Genomic DNA, 18,441 nt, shown 5'->3' on the forward strand with positions numbered 1-18,441 from the left:
ATATGGGCGGGGCTTGGGGCCTAGCCGCGCACGGACCAGCTGCCTTCGGTCCCAAAAAAAAAGAGGGTGGTCACGGCAGGGTCAACGCAGATCACCTGCAGGCTGTGCGAGCGCTGCTCACGCTCAACGCAGTGAATACTCCCGCGATCAGTTTATAGAACCAATGTGTACAAATGCGATCGAAGAGGCGAAATGCAATGTAATGCGAGGGGAAGTGGGGGCGCCGGGATAAGTAAGGTAAGTGGCATGCATGAGGGTCGTTCCCAAATCGTTCCAGTCGTAAATGGCAGGAGTGATGAAACATCGACGAGATCAACCAATGGTACCCCTCTTCTTCTGTTCCTTCCTCTCCTTCTTGTCTTTCTTCTTGTCTTTCTTGTCCTTCTGTGAGCTGCCCTCTTCTTGCTGGACGCTGCCAGCGGGGCTGTCGGTCCGGTTCAGGTTGCCTTCTCCCTTCTGGGAGTTATTGTCGTCCTTCACACCGGAACCCTCGCGTTTGAGGCCAGGGATAAGATTGGGGATGATGGACCCAGATCCTGTTCGCCGTCCAGAGATGGAGATACGCCTCGCCATGCGCTGGAAATTCTGCGACGAGATGCGCTTGCGCTTGGGTTCGGCGCTGGGATCAGGAGTGCCGCTTCGCGGGGTCGTCTCCGAGTCTGCTGCGAAAGTCACGCCGGGGCTCTGCAGCGGTGCCGGCGACGTGGGAAGAGAAGGCGCCTGTACAGATGCCGTATCATCTCCGCTGGGAAAAGTTACCGCCGTTTCGGATCGTTGCGGTTGTGGTGCCTCGGCCGATGCGGTCTCCATCTCTGCGGGGGCATCCTCGACTGGCGACGAGGGGAACGCGATGGGTGCGCTGACCTCCGGCTCAGCCACCGATGCCTCTTCGGGAGCAACAGGGGTGGTACTTGGCTCCGCTTCTCCTTCCGGTGCCTTGTCCTCTTCGTCGACATGCGAGGCCGCTGGCGCCACAGAAGGCTGTTCAGAGGCGGGGACGTCCTTATCGGCTGCCGATGCCTCCTGCTTAACGCCCTCCTCGGGCGGGTCTACCGAGTAACCTGCTACTGGAACTTCCTTGTCCTCCTCGTGGTCGGTGCGCGCGGCAGGGTCCTCGGAAGCTGCGATTTGGTCGGCCCACATGGACGCGAAGATTCCGCCTTTGGCAAGCAATTCACTATGGCTGCCTTGTTCGACGATTTGCCCATCTTTCAGTACGAGAATGCTAAAGGCAATGAATCAGTCACGCAATTCACAAGCGGGTCATATCAACTTACAGGTCTGATGAAGCGATGGTCTACGCATATCGGGAATCAGTTTATGTTATCCTGGCACGGCCGATGTGTTCAAGAACTTACCGATAAGCGGTGAGCTATTGAAAGCGAGGATCGACCCCTGACGAGGTTCTGCAGAGCCTTTTGAATGTCCTTTTCCGTCGAGGTGTCCAGAGCACTAATAACGGCACGTTAACCCACGAATCCATAAGAAAGGTCCGGAGCTTACCTTGTCGCCTCGTCGAGCAACAGGATCGGAGGGTTCTTGAGCAGCGTACGTGCTATGGCCACTCGTTGTTTCTCCCCTCCACTCAACCGGACGCCGCGCTCGCCTACCTTGGTATCGTATCCGTCGGGGAAGGTCATAATACGGTCATGCATTTGGGCAGCCTTAGCAGCCGCCTCGATCTCCTCCCTCGAAGCGCCGAATTTCCCGTAGCCGATGTTATACTCGATGCTCGCGTTGAACAGCACCGAATCCTGCGGCACGACACCGATCGCCTTTCGCAAGCTGGACTGAGTAACCTCGCGGATGTCTTGACCATCGATGAGGATACGGCCATCCCCTTCCCGCAGGTCATAGAACCGGTACAGAAGTCGAAGAATCGTGGACTTCCCGGATCCACTCTCACCAACAAGGGCGACGGATGAACCCTTTGGCACTTTGAACGACACGCCGTTGAGCGCGGTAGTGCGACCATCGTACGAGAAGCTAACATTATCTAATGGGCGCGGATGAATTCAGTACCTATATCATATGGTGCCAAATTAACCCACCGAACTCGATTTCCCCTGCGCTGACCACGAGATCCGGAGCATTCGGCTTGTCATTCACATCGGTGGGCTCGGCCAAAAGCTTGAGCAGCTTTTCCGTGTCCACCAAAGATTGGTTGATCGATCGATACATGTAACCCAGTGTGCTCAGGGGCGAGTAAAGTTGTGCAAGATACGTGATGAAGATCACGAAATCGCTGGGCTTCGATTGCCCGCGAGTTACCCGAAGGGCAACAATCATCGAACCGAGAAGCAACCCGAGGGACTGAAGATAGTGTCAGATGCCGATCACGATTTCATCTATAGGAAAACTTACTATGATGAAGTTTTGAACAAGATTGAGGAGGTTGAGGGACACTGCGAGCGAGGGGGTCAGCAAGATAGCGTTGGGGTAAGGATTGATTTGCGTACCGATGACCTTATACTCCAAAGCCTGATATTCCTTGATCGCCTCTCGATAGCGTTCTCCTTCGTGTTCTTCGCCGTTGAAATACTTCACGGTTTCATAGTTCAGGAGGCAGTCGGTATGTATGCCACGCGTAATGATATCCCTCTCGTTCATCTGGCGACGAATTTTCGTTCGCCACCTGGTGAGCACGACGCTACTGACCGCATACGCCGCCATCACAATGAAAATGACGAGCGCAAGGGTCCACTCGAACTTGATGATGAACACCACAAGTGCCACGACAATATCGATGACGGTAGGAAAGACGTTGAAGAGCAGAAGTTCGAACGTGTGGTTAATCGCGGCTCCTCGATCGAGAATGCGAAGGACCTCGCCCGTCTTGCGGCGTGTGTGAAACGCGAGGGAGAGGTTGAGAAGATGGTCGAAGGAGAGTTGTGACATTTCCCGGTCGCTGTACTGCATCACAGGTGCCCAGAGCGTGTCGCGCACAGCAGGCAAGCCGCCGCTGCCTTGGAGGAACCGCATCGCAACGTAGAAGAACAGGTACGGCCATGGAGATGAGCCATCCTGGGCCTCCAGAACGCTCACGAGCTTTCCGAGAGTAAGGGGGATGAACAGGTTGATGAAGCGGCCAATGAGCAAGAGTACGATGCAAAGGCCCTGAAACCAGAAGTAAGCATATACTCGATTTCTGCGATAAAACGGTCCTGAGCGTACAGCAAGGATCTGAAGAGGCCGACTTTTTGAGGGCCACAAGTAGGGCGAAATGCGCTTCAACCGACGGTAAATCTCCGACCAAGACGGGTCCAGCGCAACCTCTTGCTTTTCGACAGAAGTCTGACACGGAAGAGAAGAATCAGAACAAATTCGACATACATATGCAGCTCAGCCAACCTTGCTCTTGGGCTTCGGTGGCGGTAAGTTGATCTGAGACGGGGCAGGTGTGTTCGTTCGAGTAGTAGCTGCGGTCTGGGTACCATTGAGGAAGGTTCCATAACCATCCTTGCCAGCGACAGGGGATAATCCAGTGGAAGCCGTCGCACCAGCTTCGGGTGGCAAGAGTAAACTCGAGGCAGTGGCAGCAGGGCTGTCGCTGCTCATTTCTTCATCTTGCGGTATCGGCACGTATGATATGCGGGGGTTGTAGAGGGCAAAGGCGAGTGGAACAAGCAGTAGAACACGGAACACAGGGAATATAAGATGGAGGAGGGCAGGTACAGACACTGCAAACGGGACTTCCGGGATCTTGGGGGCGCCTGAAAGCCGCGTGAGCTACATGCGCGATAAGGATGAGACATGATTGAACACGCACTGTTTCTGAAGTCGGTAGAAACACCGTACAGAGATGCTTGCGTAATGTCCAAGGCCAAAGCAAGGACTATAGCGAGCCGTAACTTCTTCTGGGACCAAACATCGACGCCGTTCACGTCCTTGAAGGCACCATATGCGGCAAGACCAGCGTACGCGATGACCCCGAGAATCGCGTTGACCTCTATACCAGTGAAACTCGGCCATGTCTTCCAAATCACGGCGTATACAACAAACGTGAGTCCATCGAGAAGAAATGTGAGTGAGGCAAGGGAGAGCAGGAACAGGATGAGCGCCCGACGCGGCGTGCGCGTCTGCGCGACGACGACGGTAACCTCGGATTGCGACAGCGGCGGAGCGGTATCCTTGACCGGGAGAATGAAGATAGTCGCAAGCAGAACGGCGGTAGGTGAGAGGATGCGGAGTGCGAACAGCGCTACGCTCAGCGCATACGGGTCGTAAGTCATGGCCGCGGCCGTCGTCGTCGCCTCGTACGCTGGCGGGAGCGGGAAAAGGAAAGGAAGAGGTGGTTGGCGTCGAGTGCGAGGCGATGAGCAAATTGCGGCCTGTCCTTATGTCTTGGCTCGGTTGAAGGCTTATCGGCCTTCTTACCACTGCGCCTCGTGTTTGCGGCCTGTCCCTCGCTTCCTGGAACAACGATTATGTCGCCTCTAATCGACACTAGTCTACGGTACACGAAACCCATTCAGGATGATCCCGCGTTCTCAAATAATTCCGCATTGACCGGGTAGGTGGAAAATGTCACTGTGGTCTCCAGCGTCTCTGTACTTATGACCGCGCCGATTTGGGCGTGTGCGCCGTGTTCACAACGTACGAACTTCCACTGTGATGACATCACGCACGCGAGCATATGGCTCCGCTAGAAGCCTGAGGGGTCAAGGAATCAGATTACCGGTCCCCTAACCGTTGCTGATCCGCCCGTTCCGTCAACAAAGGTCCCCAGAGCCGCGCCTGGACTGTGAACTGCGCCTGTACTGTGGGGATCATCCTAGAATTCTGTAGCTTGGATCGAACTCACGCAGCAGATTATACGCGGGAAACAAATGCAGCGTATATCAAGTCGAACTGAGACCATTGAGTATGTCCTCAAGCTTCCCGCGCAGATCTTCCACTTTTGCGCCCTGCGCTTCAACGTCGCCTCTATTGAGGATGCGAAGCGCCGCTCGGGCTTCCTTGACAAACTGGTATGACTCCAGAACGGACTTGTCTACCGCCGTCCCATTCGACTCGGGTCGTGGAGGCAATAATGACGACAAGTCGATGTCAGAAGCGCGTAATACAGCGAGGTCTCGTAGGGTGTCGGTGATAGGCAACGGCGCTTTCGAGTTTGCAGCCATGGCGGGTAGATGCAACTCGGACCGCCAGCAAACGCGTCGAGCAGTGCTTTCACGTGACTGACGCGGTTGAGGCGCCCAACTTCACTGTTCCAGATGGTCGAACCGTCAAACGGAGCTAAGGCGCACTTATGTGTGAACGTCCCTCTCCACCTCGGCACCCTCGTTCCGTGGACTGAGTACGATGTCCTCCTCAGGCGCAAATCTGACGACGTCTCGAATCAGCCGCATTCTTCGACCACTACGCATGAAATGTGGTCACTTTGCGCAGTTTGCGTCCTCTGCACCGTCCATGAGTGATCCAATGACCACTATTCTATCGACATACGGACGTCGCAAAAGGATGCTCGCAGACAATATTGGGAAGGGAAGGGACATTGCCTATAACATCGAAATGTCCAATAAGATCAAGGCGGTTTGCGACTGTTGGCGGAATGTTTTGCAGACAGCGTACGGAAGCGAAGGTTCCTCATCAGGCCGTATGGTAAGCCTCACCGCGATATGCGCGACCGTCGTCGGAGAGACCATTCAGGAGGAGGTGCTCCTGAACTCAAAGACGAGCGAGGAGACATCGAATCTCAACGATAATGACGAGGAAGCCATGATCATCGAAGAAATGTACGATATGGTACCGGCACACTGTCGCAGGTACGGGCGAACTCATCATACTCGCCGATATAAGCTGAGATATACTACGCTGCAGGTGGACGATGGTCTCGCATGCTCTGTCTATTATCTTGGACATATGCCCTCATCACCCTGCCCTCCTCAGTGCGCTCTTAGATATCTGTCTCTCCTTCGGAGTCGGGCATCAATCGGAGCTCGTTCTTCGCACCATGTTCTCCTCCCTTCTTAAGGACTCGTCGTCTGGTGAGCCAGTTATTTGTCACCCTACACACATCTCCTTCCTCTCGGATCTTCGCGAACGCTGGGTCACAATCAATCCATCCCCTAGTCTATCAGCATCTACCTACATTTCCTCCCTCTCCTCCGTCCTCGGCGACCCTTCTACTGGTCCGTATGCGTGGACCAGCAAATCAATGCGCAGGTATGCGCGGGAAACACACAAGGGAGACTTCCCCGCCTTCGTACGGCATCTGGTCACTGGTCTTGTTGAGACGATTTCAAGACTACACCTTTTGGACAGACCTGTCGGACGTTTGGAGAAGGATATGCGCTCTCGCCTGATGAAGTGGCTCGACTATATGTTCGACCGGCTGCATTCCGCGGAGTCCAAACACGGCGACAACTCGGGCACGTATAATGAAGACTACGTGTCCGTGGTGGAGTTCTTAGAGCACGTTAGATCCTTGCAGCTCCATGTTCAAGAGCATAACGACAACGATCAACAATTCCCGAACACCATTGTTTCGCTGACGACATACTGCCTCGCTTCTGCGCGTTTCTCGACCCTCGTTCCTGAAGATAAGAGGGGACTGATATCTTTACTCCGTGAATCGCAGATTATGCCGACCACATATAACGACCTCGTTCTGCTCCTTTTCCCGCTCAATACAGCGACGCTCTCCTACTCGGAGTTAAGCCTCGATGCGCAGACTTCACCTTCCCTCAAAAACCGGTCACCTGCGTACATCATGCGGTCCCTCAGATGGCAAGCGAATAGCTTGGTCAAGCACGGTTTACACCGACTTGCGGCCTCACTCTGGGCCTGCGCTCTACGCCACCTGGAGCGAGATTGGAAGGTGGAAATGCTCGGCGGGGTAATCGTGCATGCGCGCTTGCGTGCTATCGAGAGCCTCCGTGACGAGTTGGTACACGAGGTGGAGGAAGCCGAAAAGCAATGCTTTGGAGCGCGCGATACTGTGAAGTGCTCGGACGAGGGCACACCTCGTCCCCGGGGTAACGACGAGACGGAATGGGAGTGGGAAGAGCTAGTCGGCGCCTGGGTCCGCAAGTCCCCGCGTGCAGCGCAGAAGCGCGCGTTGGTTACGCCAGCTAAGGCTACGCTGACACGCTTCGACAAGCGGGAGCTGCCATCGTTGAGCGCGAAGAAGTCATGGCGGAGGCGGCAGCTCGTGTTCTCGGCACACACACCGCGGCGACCTTCCGTTCACCCGGCTGATTTGGAAGAGGATGTGGGCGTGGATGCGAATTGTCTATCATTTGGGTCAGAAGCAAGTGACGAAGACGCCGTGTCGTCAGAGGATGAAGCAGGACACGATATATCCGACAACGACGAGCAGCGGCCGAACAAAAGGCCTTCGGGTGGAGGAGCGCGACGGAACAAGACTACATGCGAGGTACTGAGCGAACGACCCTCGTACCCGTCGTCTGACGACCTGGATTGTTTCGCTCCATCGTCACCCTGTGCCAACATTATCCAGGATGAGCCTCACAAACGTCAAACCCGCCCCCACTTGCGACTTAATGGCTCCGTAAAGCGACCCCTGGTTGATCGCGAACAGAACTCTCCTCCGAAGTTCAAGAGGTTCAGGAGAGAGGATCTGTTGGAGATGTCTTCGGACGATGCCCTGGATATCATTGGACGTGGCTCCTCGCCGTGAAACTCAAAAACGAGAATTGTTCCCGCGTTTCCTAGCTCGAGACCGGCAGTTCGCAATCTGTGAAGAATATATGGATGATCTTTTGTATTTCAACTTATCTACCTTAATCACCATACAAGGGGTGCCGGTGATATGGGTGCCAGCAAGCCTATCACGAGCTTGAAAAGTCAGGCGGGGTTGATGGCATCGAACGACGCGTGAATCGGGGGCTGCATTGCGTTGGCATCTACCCACCGCAAACCACCTAACCAATCTGCAGGAAGCAAATTAAAAGTATGGTTGCAGTCATTCGCAATGACGTCACTCGTTCGATCCTCAATGCGTGTACCGGCGATTTGCATGAAAGCGTTTCTCTTTACTTCGCGACGTTCGCTCACAGAGATGGAGCTGCGTAGCACACATATTCTCGGCGATGTTCTGACATGGCAACTGCCAACTGGTCCTGGGGAATCTCGTGCTCCTTGTTGCTCTCCATCAACTATACCTGTTCAGTCCGGCCGATTACCAGAAGGACGTAGTGGTCCGGGCCGTGCACAATGCCTTCATCCGATAGGCGACGAAGAAGGCACCGCGAAGGTTGTAGAATACAGCTAATTTTTGAATCGTATCGTCCACGATCGCTGTGACGAGGAAACGCTCCGTACTAGACGACGCACTGTATGGGCTCGCATACTCAATATTTATGACTTGAAGCTACGACGTGATGCTCCACGGCTGTTTCAAGGCCTCCGCGAGAGATGGAACATCGATGAACAAGAGTATACTCAGCAGGTGAGTGTGTCTTTATGGACGAACGAGACTGTACAAATGAAGGAGCTGATATGCAACAATGTTCATCACATGTCTAAATTTTGGACGGCTTCTGATCAGTCGGGGCTATCTGGATCCATGTTCTTCTCGTCCGAGAACCAGCATCATCTCATGAAGTCCGTCCAGAGGACATTTGAGAATAGGTTTTTGCACCAGCATTTCTTAGCAGGTCAGCGGGATTCCGTGCAAGCACCTTGCATCCACTAAAGCGAATACTAAGCGTACATCAAATACGTTCAGTTGCATCCTGATACGTTGTTGAATCGGATCACGGATGTTCTCTACTCCTTTGACAGGAGGTTAGGAGACTGCTTGAAGTCCGTCGGTCACACGTCCGTATGTGGATGCTTTCCGCTAACCAATTTTCACCTTGACGCTCCAGGTTATCGCCTAGCCATTATGTAGTCATGGAGAACTTGAAGTATGGCATCAATAACGATGAGTACGATTTGAAGCCAACGACATACCTTGAGGTGTGTATCAACTCCGGAGTCACAGACGTACTTCCTGGAAGTAAGGTGATAGATATCCCTGAAGGTATGCTGCTCGGAGTGACGCCATCCTATTTGCAATTGTGCCCCCGATGATTACTATGGAGCAGCTGAACGTAGCAACCTTCTGCGGCTCGTCCGAAGCGATACCGAGTTCCTCACAAAGCTCGGATGCGTATACTATTCTGTCTTACTCATACGAAGTCCCAAAGGCGAAGCGAGGTGAGAGGAACGATCCATTAGCTCTTGCCCTCGGCTTACTCGTGACGCTGCAGATGGTGCTTGATCGACTGTTTGTGGGTGCTGCGAGAAATTCGACCGCTGGTAACCAAGGGTGCAAGCTATGCTTTGGGTATCCCACAGCAGACCGTCACGGCAGATGCTGAGGGCTATGCGAAGGAGGTGGTGAAGATGATGGAGAACGCGATCAATAGTAGCTCACGGGCCACGGCAGCGGAGCTGTTTAACAACTGTGTATGTTAAGTACCCATCATCTTCATCAATGCAGCAATAGCCATTAGGCGGTAGTTATACTGAATCTATCGGTCATGATGAGAACAAGCTTGAGCGTACTTATGGTGGCATGGAGTTGGATGCCGAGGCAGACAGAGAAACGTAATCAGCGTCACGCGAGCACTTCATTCTCCGCCCGCACGTACATAACGCAGACCACATCGCCAATCACTCAGTCCTTTGGCCATTCCTCCTTTGGTCTTCATCCCTTTCGAATTCTCGAACTTGTACCCTCTGAAGCCACCATGTCCGGAGCAGCAGCATCACAGGCTGGCAGCAAGTTTGCTGCCTTCATGAACCACCCAGCGGGTGCGTCTTGCCGAAAGATGTGCTGGTACGAATGCTAATAGAAGAATGTGCGACATACCCTCTATGCGGACGCTGAAATGTTGTCATGGATGCCTCGTTACGTTGCCTTCCGGGATGAAAAGGCCCTAAGACTGTATTCTTCTGGGCGCCGATGATGAAATGGTGTTTGGTCGCCGCAGGAGTCAAGGACTTGACTCGTCCCGCGGAGAAGCTCTCTGTGTCGCAGAACATCGGTATGTCCGTTCCTCTTTGTCGTACTGGCTACTTGATTCGTGATCTGGTGTCCCACTTCGGTGTCTGCCCTCTATTCTGTTAGCCCTCACGGCGACTGGGTTTATCTGGGTGCGATACTCCATGGTAATTACGCCAGTGAACTACAGCTTGGCTGCGGTACGCCTCCTTTGCTCTGTTTCTGACGTGGAAGATCTCATTCGATATCCAGGTTAACTTCTTTGTTGGTATGACTGGTTTGGGGCAACTGGCGAGGGTTGCGAAGTGAGCCTCGTTTTCTCCACCTTTCACCCTTGCTAGGTCCTTTGTTGCCGGTCTCCACATTCGCGATATCGACAGCGTGATACTGATTTATGTGTTATAGGTTCCGCCAGGACGGATCAGATCCCGTCGTAGATTTCTTCCAGAAGAACAAGTCGATTACCGCGTAGTTTATACTCGTCCTCCGCTGCAACGTAATATCATGTCTAATCGTGAACCGTTCTCACTCGACGGCGCAAATCAATAGAGAAAAAGACCGGTTATAGAGACGGGCTCCGACAAGGACCGAACGGAGGTCACCTTGCCTCGCGCCTTGAGGTCCTCGTTCTACTCTTCTCCTTCGCCTTCCTAGAAGGCTGTTTCCTTCTGTCCGTGGAGCTTGTTCTGTCCTGGCCTCCAACGTTGTCGTCCGCACCATCTGCGGGTGCCTGCATCACACCGGCTATGGCCTCCCACCACCCAGCCTCCCTGACCGTCCGACTCGCGAAGCCCAGGATCTGGCCAATGACCTGCTTCGCAGTTTCCGTCACCTCGCTGCCGTCTTCCCCATCGTCGTCGTGAAAACGGTCTTCTTCGTACTGCCACTCGCGGTGCGCGTCCCAGTTCTCCCATGCGCGTGGTCGAGGCGCGTGCTGAGAATATCGACGCCCGCCAGCGGCATTCTGGCCCTGACCATTCATGGTATCCAATGCCCACCGACTAAGAGTGCCTATTATGCCTCGGCCGACCCCTCCTCCGGCCGTTCCGTCTCCATTTGGCCCTTGAGCGCCATAGAAATATCCTGCTCCTGCCGCAAGTGCTGCAAGTATGGTTCCCCATTTGACGAAGAAGACCCCCGTCCTAAACATCCAGCTCGTAGTTCGATAGATGCTTAATATGGCGAGGTATGCCGCCAGCAGGCTGATGAGTGGGGGTAAGATGGTCTGTGCGTCCCATTGCGACGGCGAGGACGATGCGAGGAGCCGCACGAGGTTGAAGACTGAGGTGAGGATGGCAAGCGAGTGCGCCGCAAGATCAAGCAGCAGGTTGTACAGCGGCGGGGGGATCTTCTGCGACAGCCATTCGAGGGCAGGGTCGAGAAAGGCCGGTAGATGTATGTCACCGGGATCCATGGTGGGCGTCGGCGATGCGTCGAGGGCCGGTCAAAGCGCAACGCGCGCCGGTGGCGGTGGAACGGATTAGGCAACTGTCCAAAAGCGACAAATGCGCTTCTTGTCACGGGATCATGGGAATTCTCCTGAAAAGCGTCATATCAAATCGCTGAAACCCGCGGAAACGATCCAGACCAGAAACTGAGGCACCCTCTCTCCAGCCAATCGGCGATGAACGGCATGGGAATTCCAAGTATTCTGGCCTCGGGCAAATAAACGCAAACACGATCTGTATAAGTTACACACCGTCCCCGGTCACTTGGCCAGCCCCCCAAAGTTGCTTCTGCCTCTCCCGACCAAGAACATACATCATCCCGTCCCCTATCCCATACTACCTCGCCATGGGTCTTAAGCGCAAAATGTCCACTGAATTCGACGATGCTCCCGTATGTACACCCTTGCTGGCTGTCCGTGTCGCACTCATGCCGTTTCACAGAGCGCTAAAGTCTTGAAGCTCGTACCGTTCCCAACATACGACACTGATACTGACGTTGCTATGTCTGACGTATCGTCTGACTTCGACCTCATCCCCTCGCATGCGCGCCCTACGCATTTGTCGTCCGCCTCTTCGTGGTCCTCGGCATCGAGCTCCCCTAGTCCAGGTTAGTATTACGACGCGTATGCCAGCGCTAGAACGCATTAAATCATACGCGTAGTTGCGTCTTACCCAGCGCTGGAGATCTACCCATTCCCGTCCGACAACAACGGCCAAGTTTCCGCGGTCGCCGAGCAGTCCGTCGGACTCATTCAGCCAGCCTGTGATGCACCAAAACTCCATCACGCCGGGTTAGTGTTGCCCGACGCTGCGTATATGCGTTGTCGAGAATGCCGCTCACTTTGTATGTCCAGATTTAACTGCACCCAAATCCCGAAACTGCGCGTAGCATGCGAGAGCGGCCCCGGCGGACGACGAACGATGTGGAGTCACTGTGAACAATGCGGCGCTATCACCATGATTGACACCGACTAGATCAACAAGCCCTCGCGACCCCCGGTATCAACATCTTCGGCTTCATCCCTTTTGCAACAATCCTTTCTATCTCTCCACTACCGACTCTCTACTGTCGACACGTGCAATATTTCTGACTCATGGACTGACGCCTCGCATCTCGTGTATTCATCGCCGCTTTTTATTTACTCATATACTCTCCCGTCGCTTTATCATCTTCCTTATTGGCTGATCTGGTGCTACTGAAGTCTCGCTAGCTCGATTCTGCCGATTACCGAACCCTCAAACCGCCCCTCCACCAGCAGGCTCAACCTTCATCAGCACTATCGACAGCCGCCTGCACGTATTACTCTCTCTCCGCCATGCTCCGTAGTCATTGACCTCACCCGAACCGGCCCGTGGTCTCGTCGCTTCTCCAAAACTTGGGCGTAGGTAGTCTGCTCGTCTGTTGCGCTCATGCCCCGTGCCCTGTATTGTACTTCCTCTTAACCTGTATTTTCGCCTGTCGTCAAGCGTTGCTGCCATCTGCTATATGTGCGACTTGAAATAAGACATTGCTAGTGATACGGGAAGCACATTGAGATGGGTGTGGGGTTCAACGCGGTAATATCATTCGCCGTCACGATGTCTCATCCCAGGACCCACATTACATGCAGTCCGATCCTTGATAGCATGTCACAGCCGGGGGCTGTGCATACATGCGGGGTTATGAATGCATGCTACAAAACGAAAAATTCTCCGCTCGCGACGGGGTTCCGTCAGCCTATGTAAGCTGTAGTATACCAATTAGACCAGATTTGCAACTGGTATATACTACGATCTTTGTCATAGATCAGCGTGTATTATGCTCCACAGTATCTCACGCATAGACAGTGTCTGGCTTAGGCTCGGTATGCTCATTGCCGACTTTTCATTCTGCCGTTGTTTCCTGAGTACCTTCAAGACGACCGTAGGTGGGCTCTGTCGATTGTTGCAACGAATAGCAGGGGCGGGGTATGGCGTGCGGTGCCTCCCGAAGGCCATCAAGCGTGGAGGTGAGACAAAGAAAAATACTAACCTGAGCGTGGGAGATACCACGATTTCAGAAAATACCAGCTGCAAATCTGGTCTATTTAACCCCGGACGCTGTCAACGAAGTCTCCACAATTCTGACCGTGGGCTCATGGCTAAATATGGGTAAGATACACCAGCGGTCTACAACTGTCTGACGATTGGACTCGTACATGAGTACATTAACCGCGAGGGGAAGGCCACAAATTCGACTGCAAGTTGCGCGACGTACAATGCGCGCGAGCGTCCGATGGTCAATTGCCTTTCCGGGAGGTTTGATGAGGGTACACTCATGAGATGCGCCTCGTCAACGTGTGCTCACTCCGAACGAAGAAATCCGCAGAGCTACAATATCCCCATTCTCAAGTTCGCCTTTGCCAAAGACGACCCACCTTCGCATGATCATCCACTGGCACCTCCGACGGCGCCGTACTTCCAGAGGCCATGTATACTTGCTCGCTGATCCCGGCTTCGTCCTTTTAGACCCACGTTACTGCTTTATATACCCACATCTCGCATAAGCCTGCTCAGTCAATCCAATGGCCTCCTAGGTTTCGGCTACCACCCAGGGATCGAATGGCCAGGACGGGGAGATGGGGACTCGGTATAAGAGGACCAGATCGTGGTCCCACTTGAGCAGCATTTGACCACGAACATAAGACCCGGGGCGCAACTGAATCCCGAGTTTCCATCGTTGATACCATGAAGGTGCTTGTACTAGGGTGAGCGATCCAGTTCGCCTGCCCGCGTGGCCGACAGGCTGACTTCAGCTCATCACAGAGCGTCTGGGTTTATCGGCCTCCCTATCTCTCAGGCGCTAGTGCGCGCTGGCCACGTCGTCTACGGCGTGACGCGCTCAGAGAAGAACGCCAAGAAACTGGCCGAAGAGGAGAGTAAGCAAAGTCGTCGCTTACGCTGTCGCGATTCAGGACGCTGACGATGTCGCTCGCCCGCCCACAGTCCTCCCCGTCGTCGCCGACTACGGCCAGCCGGAACTCTGGCTGAAAGAGATCGCCACGTTGGATGTCATCATCGACGCCGTCGGCGGCTCCTCCATCGCTACGTTGTCTGAGACCATCCGCGCCGCCGTCGCGTCTGCCGCCGAGGCGCTGCGATCCCCGCTCGCAGGCCGGCTTGCGTACATCTACACGTCCGGCACCTGGGTGCACGGCGACAACCGCACGGAGACGGTCTCGGACGCGACGGCGTGCACGCGGCCCGCGTCGCTCGTCGCATGGCGCGTGCAGCAGGAGCAGCGCGTGCTCGCCGAGCGCGCCTTCGACGGGATCGTTATCCGTCCCGGGCTGGTGTACGGCCGCTCTGGGTCGATCACGGGCATGCTGTTCGCCAACGCGGCCAAGGGCGAGGTGAAGTGGTTCGGCACCCCGGGCGGACGATACGCCGTCGTGCACGTGGATGACCTCGCGGAGTTGTACGTGCTCGCGGCGGAGAAGGCGGGCGTCGTCGCGGGCAAGGCAATCGACGCCGTGAACGAACAGAGCGAGTCGGTGGACGACCTGCTCTACAACCTCGTGCGCGTCGCGGGCGCGAAGGGGTCGTACGAGTATATCAAGCCGTCGAACGGTGAGCGGACCCTGGAGCTCTTATCGTCCGTCAGCTCATGCCCAATCGCCCATCAGCATTCGAGGAAGCTATCGCAACCACCTCGCTCATCCGCCCTTATCTTGCACGAAGTTTGCTCGAATGGCGACAGAGGAAGGCTGGACTGGTAGATGGGCTCCCGATATACTACCGTTCATGGCAAACCTCCTATGCCAGCGCTTAGCGCTTGGCATATACAAATTCCGGTGTTCACATGCTGGTGGTATCATCGTCGAATCCCACCCCCGTGGAAATAGATTCCGCCTGTATCGTAATTGGGGCTACGAAGCTGATTCGCAGAGTTTACGCTCTGATCCTAAGGCCGCAAGAATCATCGATGAGTGCGCAACGATGCCCGCGATGAGGAACTACGATATCGGAGCATCATGAACCGTTTAGCCCGTGATCGTCACACATAAAACTGGTGCGGGAGGTGTGGGGCGGGGACTGGGGAAGGGGCCTAAAATATTCACCCGGGGGCCGGTCCGGGGTCCGATGTGGTTCGCAGAGACGATTTCGGATACCGACGTCGGGGGGGCGGGATGCCGATGACTGCGTTGGCTCTGTTTTCCTCCCAAGGGTGCGGCGTTCGCTCCGAGCGAAGCGATAGGCTGATAACGCCAGCCAAGGGCAGAGGCGAATGCGCTCGACCCGAAGGTTTTGCGCCAGCTATGGGACGGGGTTATGGCATTGGAGTGCGTTCTGCTGGCTCGTTCTCGCGCCGGCGCCGAGCGCGAGCAGCGGCTGCGACGAAGCGCAGGGCGAGCAGTGCGGCTGACGTCACCGAAGCCACCCCGGATCAGGCACAGCAGTCGGCAGCGTATGGATAATGGAGCCCCACCTTGGTCGTCTTCACCTTCGATTCCAGGGTCTCAGAGAATTTGCAGAGACGATGGGCTATAAAATGCCCAGCCAGAAGTCCGGGCCGTGTGCGCGCGCGTTTCCCCGCATCCCCCACGAGCCATGGCATCCGCAAGCAGTTCAACCAAGCAGCCCGCCCCGACCCAGCTCGAAAAGGCCACCGTCGAGGGCCAGTTCGAGCACGCCCGCCCCAGCTCGCAGGAGAACGTCAACGCGCGTCTCGAAAACCCCCTCTTCGGCTTCACCCACGATGAGCTCCGGACCATGGCAGAGACCTTCTGCCGCGAGCACGATCTCAAGGATATCGAGGACGACGTCCGCAAGGGCGCCATCCTCGCCCAGGACTCTGCCCGTTACGAAAGATATGAATTCCTCACCGAAGATGAGCGCGAGGCTCTCCGGGTCGACCGCGATCACAGTAGGCTTCCGAATCGCTATCAGTTAATTTTGCAATCTCACGTCCAATCTCAGAGTGGAAGCAGCCTTTCATGCTATACTATATGATCGTATTATGCTCTGTTGCCGCCGCCGTGCAGGGTGTACGTTGTATGTTCCCCGATGGTGGTCACGTCATTGACTTACTCTTGTCTCAGATGGACGAGTCCGTGATCAACGGCGCTCAGCTGTTCTACCCCAAGCAGTTTGGCGTCGGCTCCGGAAGCACTCACGACTCTCTCATTGTTGGATGTGAGTGTCCCGTCCACGCTAACGCGCATTGCTCGATGCTCATCCATCGTCGTCCTAGTTATCAACTCTGCGCCCTACCTTTGCTGTGCCGTACTGGGCTGTTGGCTGACCGATCCTCTTAACCGACGTTTCGGCCGCCGCGGAGCCGTCTTCATCACCGCCACGCTCTCCTTCCTCACCTGCATTTGGCAAGGTGTTACCAATTCGTGGCCCCATCTATGGGCCGCCCGGTTCGTCCTCGGTCTTGGTATCGGTCCTAAGAGTGCCACGGTCCCGGTCTACGCCGCGGAGTGTGCCCCGGCGCGCATCCGTGGCGCTTTGGTCATGCAATGGCAAGTCTGGACGGCGTTCGGTATCATGATGGGCAACGTCATGGACCTGGCGTTCTACCCCGTTCACGATCGCCACAACATCACCGGATTGAGGTGGAGACTCATGTGCGTATATTCCCGCCGCTATCGAAGGTACTCGGCTGACACCAATCGCGTTCAGGCTTGGCTCGGCCGGAATACCTGCCCTCGTCCTGCTTATCCAGGTGTTCTTCTGCCCGGAGTCGCCCCGTTGGCTGCTGTCCAAGGGCCGCTATCGCCAAGCGTACGAGTCCCTCCTCCGCCTCCGGAACCACAAGATCCTCGCTGCCCGGGATCTCTTCCATATCCAGGCCTTGCTCGAGATGGAGAAGGCGATCGAGACCGGCCGCTTCCGCGTGCTCGAGCTCTTCACCGTCCCCCGTAACCGTCGTGCCTCCCTCGCGGCCTTCATCGTCATGTTCGGCCAGCAGTTCTGCGGTATCAACGTCATCGCGTACTACTCCTCCACCGTCTTCTCGAACGCCGGCTTCTCAAACACCTCCGCCCTCGCAGCCTCCGTCGGCTTCGGCGCCCTCAACTTCTTGTTCGCCTTCCCCGGCTTCCTCACCATCGACCGCTTCGGCCGTCGCAACCTTCTCCTGGTCACCTTCCCTCTCATGTCGCTCTTCCTGCTCATGACCGGCTTTGCCTTCTGGATCCCTGGAGATACGTCCACGGGCCGCGTTGCCGTCGTCGCCATCGGCATCTACATGTTCACGATCTGCTATTCGCCTGGCGAAGGACCCGTGCCGTTCACGTATTCGGCCGAAGCGTTCCCGCTCTACGTTCGTGAGCTCGGCATGTCCTTCGCGACGGCCGTGTGCTGGGGATTCAACTTCATCCTCTCTTTCACGTGGCCGCTGCTGCTGAAGGCGTTCAAGCCTCAAGGTGCATTCGGCTGGTATGCGGCGTGGTGCATGATCCTCTGGCGTCAGTGTTATTCTTTCAGCAATTCCAATACAAGACGCTGACATCTTCGCTTAGTATTGATCCTGATGTTCGTGCCCGAGACCAAGTCGCTGACGCTTGAGGAACTGGACGCCGTGTTCTCTGTGCCATCGCGGACTCACGCCGCGTATGGCTTGCGCCAAATCCCATACGTCATTGAAGTACGTTTCACCCCTTTCAATCCTCTCACCAACTCTAACGTTCGTTCATAGCGATACATTTTACGCCGGGATGTACACCCCGAAGATATCTACGGCTTTGACATCAAGGCCGCTACTCAACGTAGGCACTCGGAGAGCGAGAAGGAGAAGGAGCCGGTGGTGTAATATCATCGTGTTACCACGCCCTCTATATGACACATTTACCTTAGTTTGACGTTGATGTTGTCCCTCATTGTATCATATTATACAGTAATAATTTCCCCTTGTATTCGTAGATGATGAGGATATGACGCCTTTCACGACCATTTTGATATCACGCAATGCGGCGTGCACATTCGTCCGATCGCATCATAATGTTCGGCTCGTATATATGTTATGTGTATGCGCGGCCTCGGGCGCTCCCCTAGCGTCTTGAACCCGCT

General features: G+C 55.2%; 8 protein-coding genes across 8 annotated transcripts; 5 read left to right on the top strand and 3 right to left on the bottom strand.

Annotated features, from left to right (window-relative positions):
* Positions 1-163: 163 nt before the first annotated feature.
* On the bottom strand, positions 164-4,337 carry PUNSTDRAFT_83820 (uncharacterized protein). The gene is made up of 10 exons (XM_007381415.1): positions 3,770-4,337; positions 3,352-3,713; positions 3,175-3,294; positions 2,460-3,117; positions 2,365-2,405; positions 2,052-2,313; positions 1,504-1,996; positions 1,359-1,452; positions 1,278-1,297; positions 164-1,225 (listed from the first exon to the last, which is right to left on the bottom strand). The coding sequence occupies exons 1-10, from the start codon at positions 4,230-4,232 to the stop codon at positions 313-315; spliced, it is 3,426 nt and encodes a 1,141-aa protein (XP_007381477.1). The 5' UTR covers positions 4,233-4,337; the 3' UTR covers positions 164-312.
* A 78-nt stretch (positions 4,338-4,415) lies between these two features.
* On the bottom strand, positions 4,416-5,129 carry PUNSTDRAFT_83821 (uncharacterized protein). Its single transcript, XM_007381416.1, has 2 exons — positions 4,805-5,129; positions 4,416-4,749 (listed from the first exon to the last, which is right to left on the bottom strand). The coding sequence occupies exon 1, from the start codon at positions 5,121-5,123 to the stop codon at positions 4,842-4,844; it is 282 nt and encodes a 93-aa protein (XP_007381478.1). The 5' UTR covers positions 5,124-5,129; the 3' UTR covers positions 4,416-4,749; positions 4,805-4,841.
* Positions 5,130-5,514: 385 nt separating this feature from the next.
* PUNSTDRAFT_142153 (uncharacterized protein) lies at positions 5,515-7,794 on the top strand (the record flags this gene model as incomplete). The annotated part of the gene is made up of 2 exons (XM_007381417.1): positions 5,515-5,768; positions 5,824-7,794. The coding sequence occupies 2 exons, from the start codon at positions 5,515-5,517 to the stop codon at positions 7,643-7,645; spliced, it is 2,076 nt and encodes a 691-aa protein (XP_007381479.1). The 3' UTR covers positions 7,646-7,794.
* Positions 7,795-9,889: 2,095 nt separating this feature from the next.
* On the top strand, positions 9,890-10,267 carry PUNSTDRAFT_61857 (UPF0041-domain-containing protein; the record flags this gene model as incomplete). The annotated part of the gene is made up of 3 exons (XM_007381418.1): positions 9,890-10,001; positions 10,085-10,158; positions 10,211-10,267. Coding segments are annotated over 3 exons (243 nt in total), but the record flags the coding sequence as incomplete, so codon positions are not given.
* Positions 10,268-10,841: 574 nt separating this feature from the next.
* PUNSTDRAFT_24538 (uncharacterized protein) lies at positions 10,842-11,372 on the bottom strand (the record flags this gene model as incomplete). The annotated part of the gene is made up of 1 exon (XM_007381419.1): positions 10,842-11,372. A coding segment is annotated over one exon (531 nt), but the record flags the coding sequence as incomplete, so codon positions are not given.
* Positions 11,373-11,705: 333 nt separating this feature from the next.
* On the top strand, positions 11,706-12,716 carry PUNSTDRAFT_50762 (uncharacterized protein). The gene is made up of 4 exons (XM_007381420.1): positions 11,706-11,797; positions 11,848-12,013; positions 12,068-12,197; positions 12,261-12,716. The coding sequence occupies exons 1-4, from the start codon at positions 11,753-11,755 to the stop codon at positions 12,379-12,381; spliced, it is 462 nt and encodes a 153-aa protein (XP_007381482.1). The 5' UTR covers positions 11,706-11,752; the 3' UTR covers positions 12,382-12,716.
* A 1,396-nt stretch (positions 12,717-14,112) lies between these two features.
* PUNSTDRAFT_119143 (NAD(P)-binding protein) lies at positions 14,113-15,288 on the top strand (the record flags this gene model as incomplete). The annotated part of the gene is made up of 4 exons (XM_007381421.1): positions 14,113-14,132; positions 14,170-14,303; positions 14,371-14,994; positions 15,051-15,288. 4 exons carry the CDS (start codon positions 14,113-14,115, stop codon positions 15,194-15,196), a joined length of 924 nt encoding a protein of 307 aa, XP_007381483.1. The 3' UTR covers positions 15,197-15,288.
* A 670-nt stretch (positions 15,289-15,958) lies between these two features.
* Positions 15,959-18,319, top strand: PUNSTDRAFT_142156 (uncharacterized protein). The gene is made up of 7 exons (XM_007381422.1): positions 15,959-16,291; positions 16,345-16,412; positions 16,467-16,560; positions 16,619-16,997; positions 17,053-17,840; positions 17,895-18,019; positions 18,071-18,319. Exons 1-7 carry the CDS (start codon positions 15,976-15,978, stop codon positions 18,182-18,184), a joined length of 1,884 nt encoding a protein of 627 aa, XP_007381484.1. The 5' UTR covers positions 15,959-15,975; the 3' UTR covers positions 18,185-18,319.
* Positions 18,320-18,441: the final 122 nt, after the last annotated feature.

The sequence above is a fragment of the Punctularia strigosozonata genome (assembly GCF_000264995.1).
Source record: "Punctularia strigosozonata HHB-11173 SS5 unplaced genomic scaffold PUNSTscaffold_3, whole genome shotgun sequence".
In the NCBI taxonomy this organism is placed as follows: domain Eukaryota; kingdom Fungi; phylum Basidiomycota; class Agaricomycetes; order Corticiales; family Punctulariaceae; genus Punctularia; species Punctularia strigosozonata.